General features: G+C 63.2%; 1 protein-coding gene across 1 annotated transcript in view; it reads right to left on the bottom strand.

The window, feature by feature from the left end:
- NMT1 (N-myristoyltransferase 1) overlaps positions 1-22,007 on the bottom strand; it is a 29,361-nt gene extending 7,354 nt beyond the window's left edge. Inside the window, exons 1-7 of the mRNA XM_029074653.2 lie at positions 21,705-22,007; positions 7,793-7,902; positions 7,139-7,283; positions 3,610-3,728; positions 3,097-3,188; positions 2,883-2,999; positions 2,424-2,594 (exon numbers count right to left, since the gene is read on the bottom strand). Coding sequence (XP_028930486.1) covers positions 2,424-2,594; positions 2,883-2,999; positions 3,097-3,188; positions 3,610-3,728; positions 7,139-7,283; positions 7,793-7,902; positions 21,705-21,756 — 806 coding nt within the window. The 5' untranslated portion in view covers positions 21,757-22,007. The remainder of the gene's footprint in view (positions 1-2,423; positions 2,595-2,882; positions 3,000-3,096; positions 3,189-3,609; positions 3,729-7,138; positions 7,284-7,792; positions 7,903-21,704) is intronic.
- Between the last annotated feature and the right edge of the window lie 3,986 nt (positions 22,008-25,993).

Below are 25,993 nucleotides of genomic sequence, written 5' to 3'. Positions count from 1 at the left end.
TGCACCCAGGAGGTGCTCAATAAAGAGAAGCAGCGTGGCTCGGTGGAAAGGGCCCGGGCCTGGGAGTCGCAGGTCACGGGTTCGGATCCCCGCCCTGCCCCTCGTCAGCCGGGTGACCGTGGGCAGGTCGCTTCACTCCTCTGGGCCTCAGTGACCTTTCGTTCCGTTAATGACTTGTACATCGCCTCGATTCCATTTAGTCGCCGTCGTTTTTACGAGACGTCCTTCCCCTCGACTCTACCTATCGCCATCGCCCTGGACCGTCCGCCTCCCCCGATCGGACCGTGCGCCCGTCGGACGGCGGGGACCGTCTCCATCTGCTGCCGCCTTGTCCGTTCCCAGCGCTTAGTCCGGTGCTCGGCACACAGTAAGCGCTCAATCAATACCATCGAATCTGGGAAACGGGGATGAAGACCGGGAGCCTCACGCGGGACGACCCGATGACCCCGAATCTCTCCCAGCGCGTAGAACGGTGCTCCGCACGTAGTAAGCGCTTGACGAATACCCGCATCACCAAATACAACCGACTCATACCGTACTCTCCCAAGCGCTCAGTACGGTGCTCCGCACACCGTAGGCGCTCAGCGGATACCACTTTAGAGCACCGTACCGAGTGCTCGGGCGAGCGCACGACAGAAGAGCCGGTAGACGATCCCCGCCTTCGAGGCGCTTACTACAGTCCAAGTACGGATGGGGGAAACGGCGTGGCCCAGCAGCAAGAGCACGGGCTTTGGAGTCAGAGGACGTGGGTTTCAATCCCGGCTCCGCCATCTGTCTGCTGTGTGACCTCGGGCAAGTCGCTTCTCAGTGCCTCGGTTCCCTCACCGCTGAAATGGGATTAAGACGACGAGCCCCACGTGGGACGGGGGCTGGGGCCAACCTGATTACCTCGTGTCTACCCCGGCGCTCAGAACGGAGCCCGGCACCTAGTAAGCGCTCAACGCAAACCACGGTCGTCGTCATCCTTCGGGCCGGCTCGCCTCAGCCCAGACCACGGTCACCGGACGCAAGGGAGGCTCGACCGGACCGGCTGCCGTCCCCTCTCTCCCGCGGCCGTTGCTCCTTCGGGACCCGGGGCTGAGACGGTATGGTCCGGGGCCCGGACCTCGTAGCGGCTGCACGTGATCCCCCCCCCCCCCCCCGGCGTAACCCAGCGCTTACAACAGGGCCCCGCACCTAGGGAGCGCTTAACAGATACCAACATTATTATTACGATCGGAGCAGAGGGTCCAGGAAGCGGCCGCCCGGACGCCGAGGTCCGGCAAACCGGAAGGGGTCTGGAGAGACTTTAAGATTGCTGACCGTCTCAAGCCTCCCTGAACACGGACCTTAACCGGAAGGAACGTAATGACGACGTCGGCGTTCGCTACGCGCTTCCCGCGGGGCCCGGCGCCGTTCTAAGCGCTGGGGGAGATCCAGGGTCGTCAGGTCGTCCCACTTGAGGCTCACAGTGAATCCCCATCTTACAGATGAGGTAGGCGAGGCCCAGAGAGGCGAAGCGACCCGCCCACGGTCGCACAGCTGACGAGTGGCGGAGCCGGCATTCGAACCCGTGACCTCTGGCTCCCAAGCCCGGGCTCCTTCCACTGAGCCACGCTGCTTCCCCAGCGATTAGAAATATTCATTCTACTATAAATACATCTATACTATACTAATAAACCATTATATATATTGCGGTTTTAAATAAAATATCAGCGACATCTACTGAGCGATTACTATAGGCAGAGCACTGTACCGAGCGCTCGGGAGAGGACGATACAACAGAATCAGCGGGCCCGTTCCTCGGGCCGTTACCACGTGCCAAGCACACGTCTTGGCTGCGCTGCGGTAGACAGAAGTCAATCGGCCGGGAGCGGTCCCCGGCCCAAACGGGGCCCACGGTCTTAAGTAGGAGGGAGTAGGACCGAATCCCCATTTTACAGTTGAGGAAACGGAGGCACACAGTCCCCGTCCCCCGTTGGGGGCTCACAGTCTTAATCCCCGGACGAGGGAACTGAGGCCAGAGAGTAACAATGACGCCGCCGGTGTTTGTTAAGCGCTCACTACGCGCCGAGCACCGTTCTAAGCGCTGGGGGAGACACGGGGGGATCGGGTCGTCCCGCGTGGGGCTCCCGGTCTTCACCCCCATTTTCCAGATGAGGGAACTGAGGCACGGAGAAGTGAAGTGACCCGCCCACGGTCACGCGGCCGACAAGTGGCGGAGCCGGGACTAGAAGCCGGGTCTTCCGACTCCCACGCCCGGGCCGTTTCCACCAGGCCACGCGGCTTCTCGCGCCGCCCCTCCCCAGAGGGAGGCCCCCCCCCAAGTCCCCGGCGTCCAAGACGCCTCGGAGATGCCGGAGCGGGAGAGGCCGCGGGGCGGGAGGGGGGGGGGGGGGGGGGGGGGGGGGGGGGGGGGGCCGGGCAGGCGGGGGCGGCTTTACCTGCAGGTGCCGACGGGCTTGGGCAGCACCACGCCGGCCGTGTAAACGGCTTGGAAGATCCCCTCCAGGTGGACCCGCCGGGTTATCTCCCGGATCAGCACCGGCGCCACCCTCTTGGAACGCAGTTTCTTGTGGACGCAGAGGAAGTTGATCTCCACCATTCTCTTCTCCCTGCGGCGGGCGGAGGGGAAGCCCGGGGTCGCGGCGGCGGGGGGCGGGGGGAGGGCGGCGGCGCCGGGGACTCTGCCCCGGGCCCCGGCGGCCCCGCACGGAGGGGGCCGGGGGAGGGAGACCGACGGGTCGGGGGCCGGGAAGGGACGGTGCCCGCCTCGGCCTCCCCCCCGGCCCCCCGCTCGGCCCCGAGCGCCCCCGGGGCGTCGGCCCGCCCCCGGGCAGGAGGCGACGGGACCCCCCCGCTCCCGGGCCTTTCCCCGCCCCCCCGCCGGCCGCGGCGCTTACGTGTTGTAGATGTGGATGCTGGCGGGGATGGCGCTGATGAACCCCACCAGCTTCTTGCTGGACACGACCCGGACCCCGCAGTGCCACTGGGGGAGCCAGCCGGGGGGGCGCAGGGCCCTGGACGGACGGAGGGACGGGGGGAGGGTGAGACGGAGGACCCCGGACGCCCCGCCGCCGCCCGGGCCCCCCCCCCCCCCCCCCGGGCGGGACTCACCACAAGAGGAACTCGGGCGAGTAGTCGAAGCGGAACATGTTGTCGTCGTCCTCCACGTAGTTCTCGTTCAGGAGCGTGTACAGCTCCTTCAGCTGCGAGACGGGGGCCGGGAGGGGCGGTCAGCGGCCCGCCGGGCGCCCGGGCCCCCGGCCCCGCGGCCGAACCGGTGAGAGGGAAACCATCGTCTCCCGGGCCGAGATCCCGTGGGCTCCCCAACCCCTCCGCGGCAGGGTACGGAAACCCCGGGCACCGTCGACTCCGGCTGAGGCGGGCCGGCGATCCGACGGCCGTCTCTACCCGGGCGGGGCCGCGGCGGGGGAGCCCCGGCGTCCGAGGCCCCCCGGGTGCCGCGGCGTCCCCAGAGGGCGGGGAGGGGAGCCGAGACGGGGAGGCGAACTGGACGGGGAGCTCGGGAACTGGGGGCCGCGGCAGGAGGACGAGGGGGAGGAAGGGCCCCGGCCCGGACCGCGCGACGGACGGACGGACGGACGGACGGGCCGTCGGCACACTCACCACCGCCCGGTCGCCCAGGTCCAGCGCGTCCCAGGTGAAGCCCTGGGGCAAGGTGTAGGGCTCCCGGCGGATGTTCTCCTTGTCGGGCTCCACGGGGCCGTGGGTGCTGACCAGCTCGCCTGCAAGACCAGCGCGGTGCTCGCCCTGCCGCCGGCCCTCCCGCCCCCGGGGCCCCCCTCGGCCCCCCGCGCCCGGGGCCGCCGCGCCCTCCGCCTCGGCCCCGCGGGACCGTCCCCTTCGACGCCGGAGGGCCGCCGTCTGTCCTCCGGAGTCCGGCCGGGCGGGGCGGCACCGGCGCCCACCCCCCGCCGTGGTGCCGACGGAGCCCCGAGAGAGTCGGAGGGCCAACGGGCCACGGCCCGCGCCGGGCCGGGGCATCCCCGTCACGGTCACCGCCCGTTCCCCGCGATGCCCCACGCGGGTGACCGGGAGCCTCCGAGTGGTCCCGGGAGGTGGGGGGGAGGGCCGGCAGATGCCCCGCCCCGTCCCCGCCCGACGGTTTACGGGCCATTCCGACCCTCAGTCCGGCGGGGGTGGCGGAGACGCTCGAGGCCCGCGGCGGGGGAGGCCCGGGACCGAGATCGGGAGGTCGAGGCCCGAGGGGGGTCTGCGGCCCCCCCCCCCCCCGCCTCTGCCGGGGGAGAGTCGATCGTTCAATCGGCGGTATCTATCGAGCGCTTGCTGCGTGCGGATCACTGTACTAAGCGCTCGGGAGAGCACAATACGACAGAGTCGGCCGACACGATCTCCGGCCACGGGGAGGCTTCCGGGCTACGGGGGGGGGGGGGGGGGGGGAGACAGACGATCGAGTCGATTAGGGAGAGGGGAAACGGAGAACGTCGGGAGAAGGGCCATCGGGGGGCGGGCGGCGAGTCAAACCCGGGCCGTGGCCGGCCGCGTCCCCGAAGACTCTCCCGGCGTCGGCACGCGCCCGGCACGCAGTAAGCGCTCGATAAATACAACCGGCCGACTCACGACAGCCGGGGGAGGGCCAGACGCTAGAGGAGGAGGAAACCCGCCCCTCCGGGCGGAAGCAGGGGAGGGGGCCGAACCCCAGCTCCCTACGCGCCGCGCGCCGGGCCGCGCGCCGGGCCGGACGCGGGGTCGTCGGGCGGGGAAATGATTTTAACGTCCGTCTCTTCTGGTCCGTACAGATCCCTCCCTCGGCGAGGATCGCTCCCACCCCTCCGGACTGTGAGCTCGTCGTGGGCGAGGCCCGCTCCGCCGGCTCGCTTATACTGTACTCTCCCAAGCGATCGGTGGTAACGACACCACTACAGGGAAGCGGGCTGGCTCAGCGGAAAGAGCCCGGGCTCTGGGGTGGGAGGTCATGGGTTCGAATCCCCGCCTCGGCCACTCGGCGGCTGGGTGACCGTGGGCGAGTCACTTCGCTTCTCGGTGCCTCGGTCACCTCGTCGGTAAAATGGGGATTAAGGGCCGCGGGCCCCGCGTGGGAACGGCCTGATTTCCCCCGCGGCCGCCCCGGCGCCCGGAACGGTGCTCGGCCCACAGTGAGCGCTCACCGAATACCAGCGTTACTGTTGCTGTTGTGGCGGCACCGGTTAAAGCCCTTCCGACGTGCGCGGCGCTGCCCCGCACACACTAAGCGCTCAGTAAATACGACCGGCCGACCCGGTGCGGTCTAGCGCAGAGAGCCCGCGCCTGGGAGTCAGAGGACCTGGGTTCCAATCCCGACTCCGCCACCCGGCTGCCGGCTGGCCCCGGGGCAAGCGGCTTCACTTCTCTGGGCCTCGGTTCCCTCGTCCGTAAAACGGAGACGAAGGCTGCGAGTCCCACGGGGGACAGGGACTGAGCCAGCCCGGTGATCTCGCATTTCCCCCCGGTGCGGGGCTCAGCGCGCGGTAAAGCGCTTAACCAATTCCACAACCGTCATCATCAGCGTTCCGCACCGTGCCCGCCCGAGCGCTTCCGGCGACCGACTGACGGAACGCGCCTGTTGGTGGGCGGGTCTTACCCTCCCAGGCACCCGGCAGGGTGCCCTGCACGTAACGGGCGCTCGATGAACGCGACTGCCGCTCTCCGGCAACCGTGCTCCCCGACCGCCGGGTCCGGTGCTCTGCACGCGGTGCGAGCTCGCCGAGCCGTCGGCTGCGAGCCAGAGACGCGGCGTGGCTCGGCGGGAAGAGCCCGGGCTTGGGAGCCGGAGGCCACGGGTTCGAATCCCGGCTCGGCCACCCGTCGGCCGCGTGACCGTGGGCGAGTCACTTCTCCGGGCCCCAGTTCCCTCACCTGGAAAACGGGGGTCAGGACCGCGAGCCCCGCGCGGGACCGCCCGGAGACCCCGTTATCCCCCCCCAACCCCCCGCGCTTAGAACGGTGTTCTGCACCCGGGAAGCGCCTAACCACCACCAACGTTATTAAACCCTCCTCGTCTCCCACAAAGGCTCACGGTCCAAGAGCCGGTGGGGAGCGGGGCTCTCACTCCCGTTTTACAGACAGGGAGACCGGGGGGCCGAGAGGTGAGGCACCCCGGCCTCGTGGGGGGGCTGGGGTTCGAACCCAGGGCCTCTCCCCTTCTGCCACGCCGCTCTTGCCTGAGTCCAACCCCATCCCCGAGGGCGGGGCGGGAAAGAGGGGAGCGTCCGGGGTGGGGGGCCGAGGAGAATCCCGGCCCGCCGGCGAGCCCGGCGGAACCCAAGAGCCGGGACAGACCGGCCGGAGGAAGGGGGCCGGAGTGCGGCCGGGACGCGCCGGGGGGCTGGGCACCTTTTCTCCGAGAGGAAAAACGAAACCCGAGAGGGTCCCGCCGCCCCTCCGCCTCCTCCGCCCACCCCCCGCCCCCGACGCTCCCACTCCACCCCGACGGCTGCGCGGGAAGCCGAGATTCAGAGGGCACGGGAAACGGGCGCAGCGGACCGGAGACCACAGACGACAGGGAGCAGGGAGCGGAGGGGCGGGGAGGGGAGGGGAGGGGAGAAGCCTGCTCTTCTCCCCGTCTGCCCGGGTGGCACGGGACCCGCTGGCGGGAAGGAGGGCCCCGGACAGGGCGCGAGCCGGGTTACTTCTGGCGAGGGTTTTCTTTCTGAACGGTATCCGTCGAGCTCCCGCTCCGTGCCGGGAGCCGTCCTAAGCCCCGAGGTGGATTCAAGACCGTCGGGTCGGACCCGGTCCCCCGTCCCTCGTGGGGCTCGCGCTCTCGATTCCCCCTTCTCCGGACGAGGGGACCGAGGCCCGGGGAAGGGAGGCGACTTGCCCGCGGCCGCCCGGCGGCCGGCGCGGCGGGGCCGGGCCCGGGACCCGGGTCCCGCCGCCTCCCGGGCCTGTCCTCCGACCGCTAGGCCGGGCCGCTTCTCTGACGGACCCGGTCCGGCCCCGCCGGACGACCGTCGGACCGCGGACGGGCACGGACGCCCGGGTAGCCCGGGCAGACGGGCTCTCGGGGAGGAGCGGGGGACCGCCGCCGAACGCCGGGAAGCCCGGCGGTCGCCGGGCGGGACGTCCCCGGGCGGCCCGGGGGGCGGGGGCGGGGCGATTGGGCAGCGAGGGCGGCGCCGGGCGACAGACGTACCGAGCTTGGGCACGGGCTGAGTGTCCCAGAACTGGTAGCTCCGCTTAGCTGGCCCTCCTCCATGGTCTTGGCGGTCCTGCGACCGAGAACAGCCTCGGATGGCTTTCTGGATCTCCTGGATTCTCTCCGCGGGCAGGGAGTTCACCTGGACGGACCGGGGAGACGGGGCCCGGCTCGATCCACCCGTCGCTCCGTCGCCCTTTCGAAGCGCTTACCGCGTGCGGCGCGCTGGCCCGTCGGGGGCGGGGAACGCCTCCGTTCCATCGTATTTACTGAGCGGTTACTGCGTGCGGGGCTCCGGACTGAGCGTTCGTTTCCTGGATTCTCCCAGGGCACAGACACGGAAGCAGCGGAGGCGGGCGGTGGCGGAGATGTCGGGGAAATCCATTAGCGCGGTGCTTCGCACGCAGCGAACGCTCGGCGGACGCCACCGGCCGACTTCCACCGGCCGCCATCCGCCCCTGGGCAGGGGCTGGAGGTCTTGACCCTCCTCCAGGGCGAGGGAGACCCTCCCCGATTCCGACCGACCAACGGGGCCACCGAACCGGTCCCGCCCCCCCACCCCCCCCCCCCGCCCCCGGCCCCGACCCGTCCGTTCGGCTGAGGAGGGGACCGGCCGCCGCCCGCCGGTCTCCGGCCCCCGGCGCTCCCTACCTTCACGGGCTGGTCCTGGGCGGAATCCGGGGGCTCGTTGCTTTTCTCTTTCTTCCGTTTCTGTTTCCTTTTCTCTTTTTGGCTCCGCTGTCGTTGCCGGACTGGAACCGCTGCGGGGGGGAGGGGCCGAGGAGGCCGCCGGGCTCGGAGGAGCACCTGGGCCTCGGGACGCTCCCTGCCCGCGCCTCCCCCGCCGCCCCGGCTTCGGTGGATTTCCACCTACGCCGCGGTCCCCGTGAGGCGCGTACTAGGCGCCGGGGCACCCGCACAAGCGCCGGGGTGGACACGGGCAAATCGGGCCCGGCACGGGTCCCCGTCCCAAGCGGGGCTCGCCGTCTCGATCCCCCATTTTACGGACGGGGTCGCGAGGCCCGGACGGGCGAAGCCACCGCCGTCGAGGTCACGAAGCCGACGGGCGACGGAGCCGGGACCGAACCCGCGCCCGTCGTGACGCCCCCCGCCGCGGCCCTATCCGCGACACGCGGCTTCCCCCCGACGGGGGTTTCTGACCTGGTGACCGCTATCAACGGTTATAAGACATCGGTTAAACGCTTACTGTGTGGCCGGGCACTGTTTCAAGCGGCTGGGGTAGATACAAGCTAAACGGGTCCGGGCACGGTCTCCGTCCCAACGTGGGCTCCCCCGTCCTAATCCCCATTTTCCAGATGAGGGAAACTGAGGCCCAGAGAAGTGAAGGGACTCGCCGGGGTGGACGGGGCGGACAAGCGGCGGAGCCGGCATTCGAACCCAGGGCCTCCCGACAGCCAGGCCGCGGGCGCCAGCGTGGCTCAGTGGAAAGAGCCCGGCTCGCGAGCCGGAGGTCACGGGTTTCGAATCCCGGCTCCGCCGCCCGTCAGCCGCGTGACGTGGGCGAGTCCCCTTCACTTCTCGGGGCCTCAGACGCCTCGTCTGTCAACCGGGGATTAGCCGTGAGCCTCCGCGGGACGACCCGATGACCCCCGCATCTCCCCGGGCGCTCAGGACGGCGCTCGGCACGTAGCGAGCGCTTAACCGACACCAGCGTCCGTCATCAGGTCCGTCCCCGGGCCGGAGCCCACCCCGGAGGGAGAGCCCGTGGCTTTTAGGGAGCGTGCTATTTCCCGGTCTCTCCCTTCCCGCCGCCCCCGGCTGGGTCCCGCGCCCGGGGGGGGCCGGGGGACCGACCGGACCGAGCCCCCCCCTCCTCTCCCCTCCTCCCCGCCGCCCGACTCCCTCCCTCTGCTCCGCCCCCCCCCCCCGCCCCCCGGCACCCGTGTGTGCACGTACATATTTATCATTCTATCTACTTTACCACTGCCGCGTTATCTATCTACGGTTCCGTTTACTTCCATCGAGGCCGGTCTCCTTGTTTCGACGTCTGCCTCCCCCTCCTAGACTGTCGTCGGGCAGGGATCGTACTTTCCAAGTGGTCGGTACAGCGCCCCGCGCCCAGTATTTACTCACGACCGAATGGGTGAAGGAGACGGCCCGACAGACCCCGACAGGCGATGGGGGGGGGGGGGGGGAGGCGGCGGGGCGCGGGGGGAAGAGCCCGGCCTTCGGAGTCAGAGGTCGCGGGTTCGACTCCCGGCTCTGCCGCCCGGCAGCCGCGTGACCGTGGGCGAGTCGCTTCGCGTCCCTGGGCCTCGGCGGCCTCATCTGGAAAACGGGGACCGAGACCGTGCGCCTCACGTGGGACGACCCGATTCCCCCGTGTCTCCCCGGCGCTTAGGACGGCGCTCGGCACGTGGTGAGCGCTGGAACGGATACGGCGCGTTATCCGTCGTCATCTGAGCGGGGCCGCGACCCATCCCCCGGGCCTTTCGCCTCCCCCGGCGCAAGCGGCCCGACCGCCCTCTCTGGGGACGGAGCCGCTCGGCTTCCCGAGCGGGGACAGGAACCAACGAGCCGGGACGGGGCGGGTCCGCCTCGCCCCGAGCCCCACGGACAGCTCGGCCCGCGGCCCCTCCGGCCTCCCGGACCACCCCCGTCCCGTTCCCGTGACGACCGAGGCTTCGGACCGGGCCCGCGTGCAACGGTCTGTTGGACCGTTCCCTCGCGCGCGCCCGGGACGGTGTCCCGCCCGCGGCAAGCGCTCGATAAACGCGACGGGCTGAGCGGGGCGGCTACTTCCTTTCGATGTGGGGAGCGGGAGGGGCCGACGGGGAACGGAGGCCGGGCGGGGGGGGGGGGACCCCGGCCCCCGCGGGCGCCGAGCGCTGGGGGGGGGGGGAGATACGAGGTCATCAGGTGGTCCCACGTGGGGCTCACGGTTTTAACCCCCATTTTCCAGATGAGGGAACCGAGGCGCAGAGAAGCGAAGCCACTTTGCCCAAAGTCACACAGCCGACGAAACGGGGGGGACGGACGGACGGAGAAGGGGGCGCCCCCATCCAATGGGGCTCGGCGATCTGAAGCCTTCGCTCATTCGATGGCAGCGAGCGCCGACTGCGTGCTAAGCGCTCAACAAATACGACCGCCCGCCGACTCCGTCCTACTGGGCCGGAGAAGCAGCGCGGCTCGGTGGAAAGGGCCCGGGCTTTGGAGTCTGAGGTCACGGGTTCTAATCCCGGCCCCGCCGCTGGTCAACTGGGTGACCGTGGGCGAGTCGCTTCACTTCTCTGGGCCTCGGTGACCTCATCCGGAAAAAGGGGGACGAAGACGGCGAGCCCCGCGTGGGACGACCCGATTCCCTCGTGTCTCCCCGGCGCTCGGGACGGTGCTCTGCACGTCGTGAGCGCTTAACAAATACCAACGTTATTATCATCGTTGTTCTCTCCCCAGGGCTCGGCGCGGCGGTACCGCCGAGCGCTCGACAGACACCGTTAACCGCTCCACTGCATTTGGCGACGTTTGAAACCTGCCCCGTTCTCAGTAATCATAACGATAACGACATCCGCTAGGCGCTTACCGCGTGCCGGGCGCCACACCGAGTGCCCGGGAGAAGACGACACGACGTCCGAAGAGACACATCCGCTGCCCACGGCGAGTTTACGGTCTAGAAAGGGACTCTGCAAAGACTCCCACCTCCTCCAAGAGGCCTTCCCCGCATCGAACCCTCCTCTCCTCTGTTCCCTCTCCCTTCCGCGTCTTCGACGCTCTCGGGGCACTTGGGTCGCGTGCTTCCGGCCATTTCCTCGATTCGTTTTAACGTCCGTCTCCGCCTCTGGACCGTGAGCTCCTCGGCTGTCGGCAGGCTCTCCCGCGCGCTTAGCACAGGGCCCCGCACCCGGGAAGCGCTCGGCAGATACCACCCACCGGCTGGAGGCCAGCCAGGGGGTCACGCGCCCGGCGGGACCGAGCCGGGCTCTGAGCTCGTCGTGGGGGCGGGGAACGCTGCACGCCCCCGAGCCGCTCAGTTACGGGAAGCGGCGTGGCTCGGTGGAAAGAGCCCGGCCTTCGGAGTCAGAGGTCGTGGGTTCGACCCCCCCCCCCCCCCGGCTCTGCCGCTCGGCAGCCGCGTGACCGTGGGCGAGTCGCTTCGCGTCTCTGGGCCTCAGTGACCTCATCTGGAAAATGGGGATGAAGACTGGGAGCCCCGCGTGGGACGACCCGATCCCCCCCCCCCCGTGTCTACCCCGGCGCTTAGAACGGTGCTCGGCACATAGTCGGCGCCGAACAAATACCAACTTCGCTTCTCTGGGCCTCAGTTCCCTCATCCGTAAAACGGGGATTAACCGTGAGCCTCACACGATGATCCCGTATCTCCCCCAGCGCTCACAACAGCGCTCTGCACAGAGCGGGCGCTTAACAAATACCGACGTTATTAAGGGCCCCGCACACGGTACGTGCTCAATAAATACGGACGACGATCGAATGAACAGGGCGGACAGAGCCCGGGCCCGGGAGTCAGAGGTCAGGGATTCAAATCCCGACTGCGTGACCCTGGACAAGTCACCTCACTGGGCCTCAGTCGTCTCATCTGGAAAACGGGGGTTGACGCTACGAACCCCTCATGGGACGGGGGTCGTGTTTAACTCCATCCGCACGCATCCACCCCAGCGCTCGGTACCGAGCCTGGCCCACGGTAAGCGCCCGACAGATGCCATTATTTTCATTATTCTTAATGACAAGCCCCCATTCTCAAGCAGCCTGGCTCAGGGGAAAGCGCCCGGCCTTGGGAGCCAGAGGCCGTGGGTTCCAATCCCGCCTCCGCCGCTTGCCAGCTGCCAGATATCAGCCAGTCACGTTTATCGAGCGTTCTCACTCCTTCGGTCGCAGCGGCGGGGCTCGGTGGAAAGAGCCCGGGCTTTGGAGTCAGAGGTCAGGGGTGCGAAACCCGGCCCTGCCACCCGTCAGCGGCGGGACCGTGGGCGAGTCCCTTCACTTCCCGGGGCCTCGGTGACCTCATCCGGAAAATGGGGACGAAGACCGCGAGCCCCACGTGGGACGGCCCGATCACCTCGTATCCCCCAGCGCCGAGAACGGTGCTCGGCACAAAGTGAGCGCTTCAATACCACTGTTATTACTGTTATTACTACTGTTATTCAGTCACCTCCACTACTCAACCGTACATATTTTCATTACCCTACCTATTTTGGTAACGAGGTGTGCATCGCCTCGATTCTACTTATTTGCCGCTGCTCTAATGAGATGCTCTTCCCTCTGATTCCATCCGTCGCCGTCGTCCCCGTCCGTCCGTCTCCCCCGATGGGACCGTGAGCCCGTCGGAGGGCGGGGGCCGTCTCCATCTGTTACCCATTTGTCCATTCCGAGCGCTCAGTACAGTGCCCTGCACGCAGTAAGCGCTCAACGCTACTGAACGAATGAATCAGCAGCATTCCCCTTCGACAACGGTGAGTTCGCCGTGGGCAGAGAACGTACCTGTTACGCCGTTCTCCCCCGAACGTTTAGTACGGTGCCGGGCGACTGACTTGACAGATCGCCGAAAGCGCGCGGAGCACCGAACCGACGGCCGGCCGGGAGGCTTACGGGAATCCTGTTAGGACCACGGGGGCCGGGGGGTCCCGGGGCGGGGAACGGGGGGATGGGCCCGGATGGCGGGTCACGGGGCCGAGGGTCACCGCGGCCCGCCTCCACCGGGAAGGGCCACGGGTCCGCCGGGTGACCCTGGGCGAGTCGCTTCGCTGGGCCCAGGTCACCTCGGCTGTCAGATAATGACAAGCGAGAAGCAGCGCGGCTCAGTGGGAAGAGGCCGGGCTTCGGAGTCGGGGGTCACGGGTTCGAATCCCGGCGCGGCCACCCGGCGGCGGGGGGGACCGGGGGCGAGTCGCTTCACTTCTCTGGGCCTCGGTGACCTCATCCGGAAAATGGGGATGAAGACCGCCAACCCCACGTGGGACGACCCGATTCCCCCGTGTCTACCCCAGCGCTCAGAAGGGCGCTCTGCACAGAGTGAGCGCTTAACGGATACCAGCGTTAGTATTACCAAGCGACGACGACGACGGTATCCGCTAAGCGCTTACTATATGCCAAGTACCGTTCTAAGCGCCGAGGTGAGGGTAACGTTGGGATCTGTTAAGCGCTCGCTACGTGCAGGGCACCGTTCTGAGCGCTGGGGGAGATACGGGGTCATCAGACTCATGAGACTGAGGGTCTTAATCCCCATTTTACAGATGAGGGAACTGAGGCCCAGAGGAGTCGAGTGACTTGCCCGCAGTCACCCGGCTGACAAGTGGTAGATACATGTTAATCGGGTTGGACAGAGACCCCTGTCCCACCTGGGGCTCCCAGTCCCATCCCCATTTTCCAGATGAGGGGACTGAGGCACGGAGAAGATGAGCGGCCCGCCCACGGTCAGGCACGCGGCGGAGCCGGGGCTATCCGTTCGGTAGTATTTACTGAGCGCTTACTAGGCGCGGAGCGCCGCGCCAAGCGCTCGGAATGGACAGGTCGGTAACAGACAGATTAGAACTCGGGTCCCCGCGACTCCCCGGGGCCACGCCCCATCCACTAAGCCGCGCCGCCTCTCCGAGACCGTGAGCCCCAGGTGGGACCGGCATCGATCCCGGCGCTCGGTAAGCGCTTCCCAAATATCGTCACCCTTCCTCTCGACGGCTCGTTTAACCTCTCTAAGCAAGCTCCTCGGTTAAGCTCCTCGTGGGCAGGGGATGTTATAGCGTTATGCCGTGCTTCCCCGAGCGCTCAGTACAGCGTTCGTACACGGTAAGCGCTCGGTGAATCCATTCAATAGCATTTATTGAGCGCTCACTATGTGCGGAGCACTGGACTAAGCGCTTGGAATGGGCAGATCGGTAAACAGATAGAGACGGTCCCCGCCCGCTGACGGGCTCACGGTCTAATGGAACGGCGGTAAATGATAATGTTGGTATTTAGGCGCTTACTATGCGCAGAGCACCGCTCTAAGCACTGGGGGAGACACGGGGGAATCGGGTGGTCCCACGTGGGGCTCGCGGTCTTCATCCCCATTTTCCGGATGAGGTCACTGAGGCCCCGAGAACTGAAGGGACTCGCCCACGGTCCCGCCGCTGACGAGGGGCAGGGCCGGGTTTCGAACCCATGACCTCCGACTCCCAAGCCCGGGCTCCTTCCACCGAGCCCCGCCGCCGCGACCCAAGGAATGCGAACGCTCGATAAACGCGCCTGGCCGATATCTGGCATATCTACCGACCCCGGATTTTTATCCGTCTGTTAACGATCGGCCATTATTTCAGGAGCCACGGAAAGAGGGGCCGGGAGGACGACCAAACAAACGGAAAGGGAGGCCGGCGCGGAGGCCGGTCGACTGTTAATAATAATAATAATGTTGGTATCTGTTAAGCGCTTACTAGGTGCCGAGCGCCGTTCTAAGCGCCGGGGGAGACCCGGGGGGGAATCGGGTCGTCCCACGTGGGGCTCACGGTCTTCATCCCCATTTGACAGATGAGGGAGCTGAGGCCCGGAGGAAGTGAAGCGACTCGCCCGCGGTCACCCGGCCGACGAGCGGCAGAGTCGGGAGTCGAACCCACGACCTCCGACTCCGAGGCCCAGGCTCTTCTCCGCTGAGCCACGCTGCTTCCCATTCCATTCGACCGACCGACCTCCTCGGGGTCCGGGACGGACGGCGGCCTTCGCTCCCTCAAAGCGGGGAAGAAAAGCGGGGGGCCCCGGGGCCTCGGAAATGTGAAAAATCAGCAGAAGCGCTCGGGCCCCCAAGCGAGACCTCCCCGAAATAGGCTCTCTCATCTCCCCTCATTCACGCTCCGGCCCCGCCGCGCTCTTCCCTTTGAAGCGGCCCTTGATTAGTTTCTTTTTTTAAGCTCCTCTTAATTGAGAAATAAAATTAGAAAGCCGACTCGTCCCCCGCGACGAGGAGCCGCTCTCCGCCTCTCCCTGCCCCGGTTTCGGAAGCCCGCTGGGGGAGAGGGGGGACGGCGGCGATTCCGCCCCCGAGCCTGCGGCGCGGCGTCCGCCGCCCCCGGGCCGCGGGCGATGCCCCCTGCCCAGGAAAGCGACCCATCCGCCGTCGAATCTGGAACATTCACTGAGCGCACCCTGGGCGGCTGGTTTTTTTCAACAAGGTATCCAGTAAGCGCTTACTAGGTGCCAGGCGCTGTTCGAAGCGCGGCGGTAGGTACAAGAGGCCGGACGCGGTCCCCGTCCCACGTGGGGCCCACAGTCTGAATCCCCGTTTTACAGCCGGGGAAACTGAGGCCCGGAGGGGCGGCGCGACTCTGGTCACACGGCAGGCGCGGCGGAGCCGGGATTAGAACCCAGGGCGCTTCTGACTCCTAAACCCGCCCTCCGTCCACCAGGCCACGCCGCTTGGAAGAGACCAGTTCGGTTAAGATTATTAGGATGCTTGCTGAGCGCTTCCTGCGTGCCGAGGAGCGTACTAAGCGCCGGCGCAGATAGACGCTCATCAGGTTGGACACGGTCCCCGTCCCACACAGGGCTCCCGGGCTTAATCCCCGTTTCAGAGATGAGGGGACTGAGGCGCAGGGAAGTGAAGTGACTTGCCCGAAGTCCCACAGAAGACAGGGGGCAGATCGCGGATTCGAACCCAGGCTCCTCTGCCTCCCAGGAATGTGGTCTATCCGTCAGGTCCCTCTGGCCAGCGCCGTACCGAGCGTCGTCGTAGAACGCGTGGCCTCGAAATCGGACTCCGGGTGACGGGGACTTCCCCACCCGGTCGGCCAGGAGAAAGCTCCATCTCTCTCACTCTCAACCCCGGCAAGAGCCCGGGCTCGGGAGTCGGAGGTCACGGGTTCGCATCCCGGCTCCGCTCGTCAACCGTGTGACCGGAGGCAGGTCCCTTCCCTTCTCCGTGCCTCGGTGACCTCGTCTGGGAAACGGGGACGAAGACCGGGAGCCCCCCGTGGGCCGACCCGATGACCCTGGATCTCCCCCGGCGCTCGGGACAGCGCTCGGCACACAGCGAGCGCTCGGCGAATACCAACATTACGTGACTCGCCCTGGGTCACGCAGCAGACAAGTGGTGGAGCCGCGATTGGAACCCGTGACCGCCTGAACCCCAGGCGCAACACCCGCACCACCACGCTGCTTCTCTAATGATAATAATAATAAAGGCATTTGTCAGCGCTCACTACGTGCCAGGCACTGTTCTAAGCGCTGGGGTAGAACGCAAGGTTAATTCTGTACTTAGAGAAGCAGCGTGGCTCAGTGGCAAGAGCCCGGGCTCGGGGGTCGGAGGTCATAGGTTCGAATCCCGGCTCCGCCGTTTGCCAGCCGCGTGACTTGGGCCGAGTCACTTCACTTCTCTGGGCCTCAGTTCCCTCCTCTGGAAAATGGGGATTAAAAACTGCGAGCCCCAGGCGGGACAGCCTGATCACCTGGTATCCCCCCCCCCCCCCGCGCTTAGAACAGTGCTTTGCACATAGTAAGCGCTTAGCAAATGCCACGTTATTATTATTACTTGACACCGTTGAGATGACGTAAAGGACTGGAGGGCTAACGAGAGAAGCGGCGGGGCTCGGTGGAAAGAGCCCGGGCTTGGGAGCCGGAGGTCATGGGTTCGAATCCCGGCTCTGCCGTTTGCCAGCTGTGTGACTTCGGGCGAGTCACTTCACTTCTCGGTGCCTCAGTGACCTCATCTGTAAAATGAGGATGAAGACCGCGAGCCCCCCGTGGGACAACCGGATTCCCCCGTGTCCACCCCGGCGCTCGGAACGGTGCTCGGCACATAGCAGGCGCTTAACGGACACCAACATTATTATCATCATCGTTACCTCAACTGTAAAATGGGGATGAAGACCGTGAGCCCCACGTGGGCCCACCTGATTCCCCCGTGTCTCCCCCGGCGCTCAGGACGGTGCTCGGCACACAGTAGGCGCTTAACGGGTACCAACATTAGTATCACTGATAAGGAAAACCACCATCAGGGTACCATCGAGAAAACGTCAGAGGTTTCGGATAATGGGGGAGGTTGCGTCTGGCAGTCCTAACCGGAGGGGGTAAGCCATTAATCTGCAAAATGGGGCTGACGACCGTGAGCCCCACACGGGACAGAGGCCGCGTCCCGCCCGACTACCTCGTACCTACCCGGCGCTCAGAAGGGCGTCCGGCACACAGGAAGCCTTTAACGACCGCGATTATTGTGACTGCTATCACCAGCGACAAGGGGCCTTTCCCCCGGCTCCCCGCGATCCCGCCCCTCATCAGGCTCCAGGGCGGTGGGCGCGGGTGGGCGTGGGTTGGCATTTCTGCGGCACCTCCCGGCTCCGAGGGGCCCAGACCGCTTCGAGGATAATCCCAAGGTCCCCCCACCCTCTCTTCTTTAACCATTAACGATCAGCCTCGGAGCGTTCGTCAAGCGCTTCCTAGGGGCCCGGCTCGGTGCTAAACCCCGGGGCCGACCCACTACGATCCGCCCGTCCACCGTGGGTCTCGCCGAGGGGAAACGGGCATTTAGATCGCCATTTCGCAGATGAGGAGACTGAGGCCCAGAGAAGTTCGGTGACACGCCCGGGTTCGTACGGCGGCCGGGATTAGAACCCTAACTCCCAGTCCCGTGCTCCTCCCGCTAGGCCACGCCGCTCCCCTAACTGCAGCTGTTATTATCGGCGACGATTCCCGGATACGCACCGGGGATTAAATAAAGTCGCCCCGGAGATTAGGCATTTTGGCCAAAACCCCAGGCCGACCCTCTCGGGGTGCCGGGAAGAGCGGCGCTCCGAAGGGGGGGGGGGGGGGGGGGCGGGTCCGGCGGAACGGGAAGCGGAGGACAGAAGGGAGTGGCTTCCCCAACTGACCCCTGGGTCCATCGGGGCAAAAAGACCGGGAGTCAGGAGACCCGGGTTAATAATAAGAATGTTGGTATTCGTTAAGCGCTTACTAGGTGCCGAGCGCCGTTCTGAGCGCCGGGGTGGACCCGGGGGAATCGGGTCGTCCCACGTGGGGCTCACGGTCTTCATCCCCATTTGACAGATGAGGGAGCTGAGGCCCGGAGAAGTGAAGCGACTCGCCCGCGGTCACGCGGCTGACAGGTCGGCGGAGTCGGAATTCGAACCCATGACCGCGGACTCCAAAGCCCGGGCTCTTTCCACTGAGCCACGCCGCTTCTCCCCTGATCCCACCTCTGCTACTGACTCGCTGGACGACGCCGGGAGAGACACCTAACCTCGCCGAGCCTCGGTTTCCTCATCTGTAAAACGGGGACAGGGCCCCCTGCTCCGCCGCTCCCCTCGCAGCCCGCCTCCACCACCAGGGCAGCGTTCGACCCATCGGTGCCATTTAACAATGATTATAACTGTGGTGTTTGTTCAGCGCTCACTACGCACTAAGCCCCACGGGGGGCTCACAGTCTTAACCCCCATTTTCCAGATGAGGCAACTGAGGCCCAAAGAAGGAAAGCGACCCGCCCAGGGTCACCCGACGGACAGGCGGCGGAGCCGGAATTAGAACCCGGGTCCTCCCGACCCCCGGGCCCAGGCTCTAGCCATTAATAATGTTGGTATCTGTTCAGCGCTTACTCTGTGCAGGGCACCGTTCTAAGCGCTGGGGTGATACAGGGTCATCGGGTCGTCCCACGGGAGGCTCGCGGTTAATCCCCATTTTACAGATGAGGTCACCGAGGCCCAGAGAGGCGAGGCGACTCGCCCACGGTCACCCGGCTGCCAAGGGGCAGAGCCGGGAGTCGAACCCGTGACCTCTGACTCCCAAGCCCGGGCTCTTTCCACTGAGCCACGCTGCTTCTCCGTGAGCCTTCGCCGCAGGCAGAACCCCGAACCAGACGCCTGGACGGGTACATCGGGGCTCGGCGGTAAGAGCCCGGGCTCTGGAGTCAGAGGTCACGGGTTCAAATCCCGGCTCGGCCACTGGTCGGCTGTGTGACTCTGGGCGAGCCACTTCACTTCTCGGTGCCTCGGTTCCCTCATCTGGAAAATGGGGATGAAGACTGTGAGCCCCACGTGGGACAACCTGATCACCCCTGTGTCTACCCCGGCGCTTAGAACGGTGCTCGGCACGTAGTAAGCGCTTAACAGATACCGACGTTATGACATTACTAAGATCCCCGCCCGCAGGGAGTTTACAGCCTAGAGGACGGCGTTGCGTCCGGTGATCGCAATCAACCTGAAGCTTAGCTCGCTAGGAAGCGCTTAATAAATACCACTATTGGCCACCTGGCTCAACACTCCTACCGAGGAACCCGTACAGCAACCCGCGTGGCTGACCTGGGTTCCGACGAGGCCTCCCTCAGTGGCAAGAGCCCGGGCTTGGGAGGCAGAGGTCACGGGCTCGAATCCCGGCTCTGCCACTTGCCAGCCGTGGGACTGTGGGCAGGGCACTTCACTGGGCCTCGGTGACCTCATCTGGAAAATGGGGATGAAGACCGGGAGCCTCACGTGCGACAATCTGATGACCCTGTATCTCCCCCGGCGCTTAGAACAGTGCTCTGCGCATAGGAAGCGCTTAAACACCAACGGCATTATTATTAAAACCCACAACGCACCCCGGGGTGACCTGTGTGTGACCACGTGGGGCCCTGAATATCACCCCCAGTGGCATCTTCTACACTGCCGGGCACCTACGGGGAAACTGAGGGGTCTCTCTGTAGCAGCATGGCTCAGGGGAAAGAGCCCGGCCTTGGGAGTCAGAGGTCATGGGTTCGAATCCCGGCTCTACCACTCGTCCGCCGTGTGACTGTGGCCAGGTCCCTTCGCCTCTCTGTGCCTCAGTTACCTCATCTGTCAAATGGCCGTGAGCCTCACGTGGGCCCACCCGATGACCCTGTATCTCCCCCAGCGCTTAGAACGGGGCTCTGCACATAGTAAGCGCTTAACAGATACCAACATTATTAGTATTTTAGCTTCGGGGCTCCCTCTGACGGGGCCACTACTAAACTTAACACCTACCTAGGCCTTGCTCCCCGACGTCGAGGGGGCGGCCTCCCCTGCCGAGGGTGTTGCAGAATGGCGAATCACGACTTTTTATCTGTGATTTCTATTCATCGCTATTGTTTTAATGAGATGTCCATCCCCTCCTTTCTATTTATTGCTATTGTTTTTGTCCGTCTCCCCCGACTGTCAGCCCGTCAATGGGCAGGGATTGTCTCTGTCGCCGAACCGTCCGTTCCAAGCGCTCGGTCCAGTGCTCTGCACCTAGTAAGCGCTCAATAAAGACTATTGAATGAACTTGTGGCAAGACCTGCCTGGGGACCCGAGGGCTTTTGGGAATCCTGTGGTTGGCCAAACTTCCCACCAAGGCGTCCGGTCCATCTAATGACGCTCCAGAAGGCCCGTTGGCCCCTACCCACTGCCGGCCACCGTTTATCGCTAACCCCGGCTCCTTCTCCTAAGCCTGAGCCCTCGCCAAAACGCCGCGACCCCTATTACAGAGAAGCAGCGTGGCTCAGTGGAAAGAGCCCGGGCTTTGGAGTCGGAGGTCACGGGTCCGAATCCCGGCTCGGCCTCTCGTCAGCTGGGTGACTGTGGGCGAGTCACTTCACTTCTCGGTCCCTCGGTTCCCTCATCTGGAAAATGGGGATGAAGACTGTGAGCCCCACGTGGGACAACCTGATCACCCCTGTGGTCTACCCCGGCGCTTAGAACAGTGCTCGGCACAGAGTACGCGCTTAACAGATACCAACATTGTTATTATTATTACCTCATCTGTAAAATGGGGATGGAGACTGTGAGCCCCACGTGGGCCAACCTGATTCCCCTGTGTCTCCCCCAGCGCTTAGAACAGTGCTCGGCACACAGTAAGCGCTTAACAGATACCAACCAGCGTGGCGCAGTGGAAAGAGCACGGGCTTTGGAGTCAGGGCTCATGAGTTCGAATCCCAGCTCTGCCACTTGTCAGCTGTGTGACTGTGGGCAAGTCACTTCACTTCTCTGGGCCTCAGTTCCCTCATCTGTAAAATGGGGATTAAGTGTGAGCCCCACGTGGGACAACCTGATTCCCCTGTGTTTACCCCAGCGCTTAGAACAGTGCTCGGCACATAGTAAGCGCTTAACAAATACCAACATTATTATTATTATTATTATTATTACCTCAACTGTAAAATGGGGATGAAGACTGTGAGCCCCACGTGGGCCAACCTGATTCCCCTGTGTCTCCCCCAGCGCTTAGAACAGTGCTCGGCACACAGTAAGCGCTTAACAGATGCCAACATTATTATTATTACCCAGCCTAGAAGGCCGTGAATCCCCCCTCTCCCCCCCCCAGGGCCGCAATAATACTACTAATGCGGGCATCTGTTAAGCGCTTCCTCCGTGCAGAGCACTGTTCTAAGCGCTGGGATGGATACAGGTCCATCAGGTGGTCCCACCGGCTACAGAAGAAGGTGAATTAAAGAGGATTGAATGTTCCAGGCCCTTATTGCCCAGGGTCTGTCCTTCCTCCCCCCCCCCTCCGGTGATTGACGGGCCCGGCAGCCAATCGCCTGGCAGGATCGCCTCGCCTGGACCAATGAGAGGGCGCGGATGGGCGAGCGCGCTGGGTTTCCCCGCCCCCCCCCCTCGGAGCCCCAGCTCGCGGGGAGGCGTGTCCGGGGGCCGGGCGGCCTTACCCGCGGTTGTAGCCGTTCTCCTCCTCGTTCTCGCAGTCGCTGCAGTGCTCATGGCCGTTCCCGTTCCCTTCCATCGGCTGCGGCGGGGCAGCCGGCGGCGGCTTCACTGCTGGCTCACTGTCGTCCGCCATCTTGAGTTGGGCAGAGCCGGGCTCCGCGCCCTCCCGCATGGGGAGGGCCGGCCTAGGGCGAGCGAGGTGCATTCTGGGAATTGTAGTCCCTCTCCCCTGAGGGAGGCCGCGGCGGAGAGGACGAACCCGCTGCCGAGAAGAGGGGACTCCAACCCCGACAGGGCTCAGGAGTTCGCCATCCATCCCATCCCGCTCCCTGGAGAAGCCTTAGGGATCCCGGAAGGCTTCGGGAGCCGTCGGCCGCCCCCGTCCCTGGAGGAGGCCTGAGGGGCCGGGGGGGGCCCCGGGGCATTCTGGGACTTGTAGTTTAAGGCCAACTCGCTTAGCCTTACATTGAGGCGGCCCCGGGCCCGACCCGAACGTGCCCAACTGTGGCCGAAGCGTTGCGGTCGTCAAGGCCCGTTTCCATCCTTAGCAAGCATCCTTAAGAGGAGCAGCCTGGCTCAGTGGAAAGGGCACGGGCTTTGGAGTCAGGGCTCAGGAGTTCGAATCCCGGCTCTGCCACTTGTCGGCCGGGTGACCGGGGGCGAGTCACTTCCCTTCTCTGGGCCTCAGTTCCCTCATCTGGAAAACGGGGATGAAGGCTGTGAGCCCCACGTGGGACAACCCGATTCCCCTATGTCCACCCCGGCGCTTAGAACGGTGCTCGGCACCTAGTAAGCGCTTAACAAATACCAACATCATCATCAAGCACTCGAAAAATACCAGGGAATAAATGAACGGAGCCTCCGGACCGCAAGCTCGTTGAGGGCCGGAAAGGCGTCCAGCAGCTCTCTTGTCCTCTCCCAAGCGCTCAGTAATAATAATAATAATGTTCACTCATTCATTAGTATTTATTGAGCGCTTACTATGTGCAGAGCACTGTACTAAGCGCTTGGGATGAGCAAGTCGGCAACAGACTGAGACAGTCCCTGCCGTTTGACGGGCTTACAGTCTAATGATGTTGGTATTTGTTAAGCGCTTACTAGGTGCAGAGCACTTTCTAAGAGCTGGGGGAGATACAGGGTCATCGGGTGGTCCCGCGTTAGGCTCCCAGTCTTCATCCCCATTTTCCAGATGAGGTCACTGAGGCCCAGAGAAGTGACTCGCCCACGGTCACCCAGCTGCCAAGTGGCAGAGCGGGGATTCGAACCCATGACCTCTGACACCCCACCAGCCCGGGCTCTTTCCACTGAGCCACGCTGCTTCCCAAGACACATGCAACACCCCACCCGCTCTGGCAACACACGGGGTGACGTGAGAAGCAGCGTGGCTCAGTGGAAAGAGCACGGGCTTTGGAGTCAGAGGTCATGGGTTCGAATCCCGGCTCGGCCACTCGTCGGCTGTGTGACCGTGGGCGAGTCACTTCACTTCTCGGTGCCTCAGTGACCTCATCTGTAAAATGGGGATTAAGACTGTGAGCCCCACGTGGGACAACCTGATTCCCCCGTGTCTACCCCAGCGCTTAGAACAGTGCTCGGCACATAGTAAGCGCTTAACAAATACCAACATTATTATTATTATTATTATGTCGTCACCCTTTAGCGGAAGTCTGCTGGAACATTTCTCCTCGGCATCCTGACCTTCCCGATTGCTCTGGAGTCTTCGAGTCACCCTCCCGGATCTGGGTGAAGACTGGCTTCGCATCTGAGCCACGGTGGAGGGAGGTTGGGGTTGAAGATTTGTAAAAAACTGGGAAACGGTACCCAAGAGGGAGCAAACCAGCCGAGGGCTCGATGGTAATAATAATAATAATGTTGGTATTTGTTAAGCGCTTACTATGTGCCGGGCACTGTTCTCGTAGACATAGGGGAATCGGGTTGTCCCACGTGGGGCTCACAGTCTTAATCCCCATTTTACAGATGAGGGAACTGAGGCACAGAGAAGTGAAGTGACTCGCCCACGGTCACACAGCCGACAAGTGGCAGAGCTGGGATTCGAACTCATGAGCCCTGCCTCCAAAGCCCGTGCTCTTTCCACTGAGCCACGCTGCTTCTCTAAGCTTCTCTATGGTGTGGTATAAACCGCGTGGCTCAGTGGAAAGAGCCTGGGCTTGGGAGTCAGAGGTCATGGGTTCGACTCCCGGCTCTGCCACTTGTCGGCTGTGTGACTTTGGGCAAGTCACTTCACTTCCCTCAGTTACCTCGTCTGTAAAATGGGGATTAACCGTGAGCCTCACGTGGGATGACCCGATGACCCCGTATCTCCCCCAGCGCTTAGAACAGTGCTCGGCACGTAGTAGGCGCTTAACAGATACCAACATTATTATAAACCCCGCCTCTGGCCCCTTTCGTTTTACCCCAGCGATGCTGGGGCCTTGTCGTGGGCTGAGACCCCCCCAATTTTGACCTACCTTTCCCCATCTTACCTACCACAACTTTGAGGAACAGACAAGCCTCCTCTGTGCTTGCTTCTGCCTTGGAGCTCTTCTTTATATCACAATGTTGGTATTTGTTAAGCACTTACTATGTGCAGAGCACTGTTCTAAGCGCTGGGGGAGATACAGGGTCATCAGCTTGTCCCACGTGAGGCTCATGGTCTTAATCCCCATTTTACAGATGAGGGAACTGAGGCACAGAGAAGTGAAGTGACTTGCCCACAGTCACACAGCCGACAAGTGGCAGAGCCGGGATTCTTTATCTGCCTCCACGGGCTTGGCAGCAAACACACACTTATATACTTCAAAGAGCCCACAGCCATTTTGTACAAACCCTATTAAGCACTCCACTTTCCTTCTTACCTATTAGCAGTTTAATTTTCCATCTGTCACCCATTCAACTGGAAGCTCCTTTAGGGCGGGGAACTAATAATAGCGTTGGCATTTGTTGAGCGCTTACTATGTGCCGAGCACTGTTCGAAGCGCTGGGGTAGATACAGGGTAATGAGGTTGTCCCACGTGAGGCTCACAGTCTTCATCCCCATTTTACAGATGAGGTCACTGAGGCCCAGAGAAGTGAAGTGACTTGCCCACAGTCACCCAGCTGACAAGTGGCAGAGCCGGCATTGGAACCCATGACCTCGGACTCCCAAGCCCACGCTCTTTCCCCCGAGCCAAGCGGCTTCAAGCACTCCAATTTCTTTCTTACCTATTAGCAATTTAATTTTCCATCATCTGCCACCCATTAAACCGGAAGCTCCTTTAGGGCGGGGAAATAAGCCGAGTAGCTCCATCATTCTCTGCCCTCAGTGTACTGTACAGTGCTCTGCACCCACTAGGCAGTAAATGAATACGTTTAACTTTAAGTAAAGTCGGTCTAGTTGCTGTCCTAACTTGGATCTGCCTGAGACGTTCATCCCCTTGATTCTATTTAATGCTATTGTTTTTGTCTGTCCGTCTCCCCCGATTAGACCGGAAGCCCGCTGATGGGCAGGGACTGTCTCTATCTGTTACCCATTTGTGCATTCCAAGCGCTTAGTCCGGTGCTCTGCACATCGTAAGCGCTCAATAAATACTGAATGAACTTGGGAAAGGTCACAGAATGAAAATTCACCTCCCACTGTGGAGCTCTTAAAGAACTGAAGTCTGTCCTGGAGGTGAGGGATTCCTCGCTTCGTGGGTTCGAATCCCAGCTCCGCCACTTGTCAGCTGTGTGACTGTGGGCAAGTCACTTGACTTCTCTGGGCCTCAGTGACATCATCTGGAAAATGGGGATGAAGACTGGGAGCCTCACGTGGGACAACCTGATGACCCTGGATCTATCCCAGCGCTTAGAACAGTGCTCTGCACATAGTAAGCACTTAACAAATACCAACATTATTATTATTAACATTATTATATTATGATAAGATATAATATATAACATTATTATAGTATATATAATAGGATATAATATATGGTTATATTATATATATTACATGTACATTATATGTACCGTATATATGCATTATATGTATATATTTTACATTATATTATATAATAATATATTATCGTATATTATAATATATATTATATAACAGTATTATATTCCCCCGATTTGACTATGCGCCCGTCAAAGGGCAGGGACTGTCTCCATCTGTTACCGATTTGCACATTCCAAGCGCTTAGTACAGTGCTCTGCACATAGTAAGCGCTCAATAAATACTATTGACTGAATGAGTTATATATTATACATAATTATAGATTATAATTAACGTATATTACAATATAGTATGTTATCATATAATACATTACTATATCGA

Source organism: Ornithorhynchus anatinus, chromosome 11, assembly GCF_004115215.2.
Source record: "Ornithorhynchus anatinus isolate Pmale09 chromosome 11, mOrnAna1.pri.v4, whole genome shotgun sequence".
Lineage (NCBI taxonomy): Eukaryota > Metazoa > Chordata > Mammalia > Monotremata > Ornithorhynchidae > Ornithorhynchus > Ornithorhynchus anatinus.
Note: the sequence above shows the minus strand (reverse complement) of the source record. Positions and strands in the feature narration are given on the sequence as shown.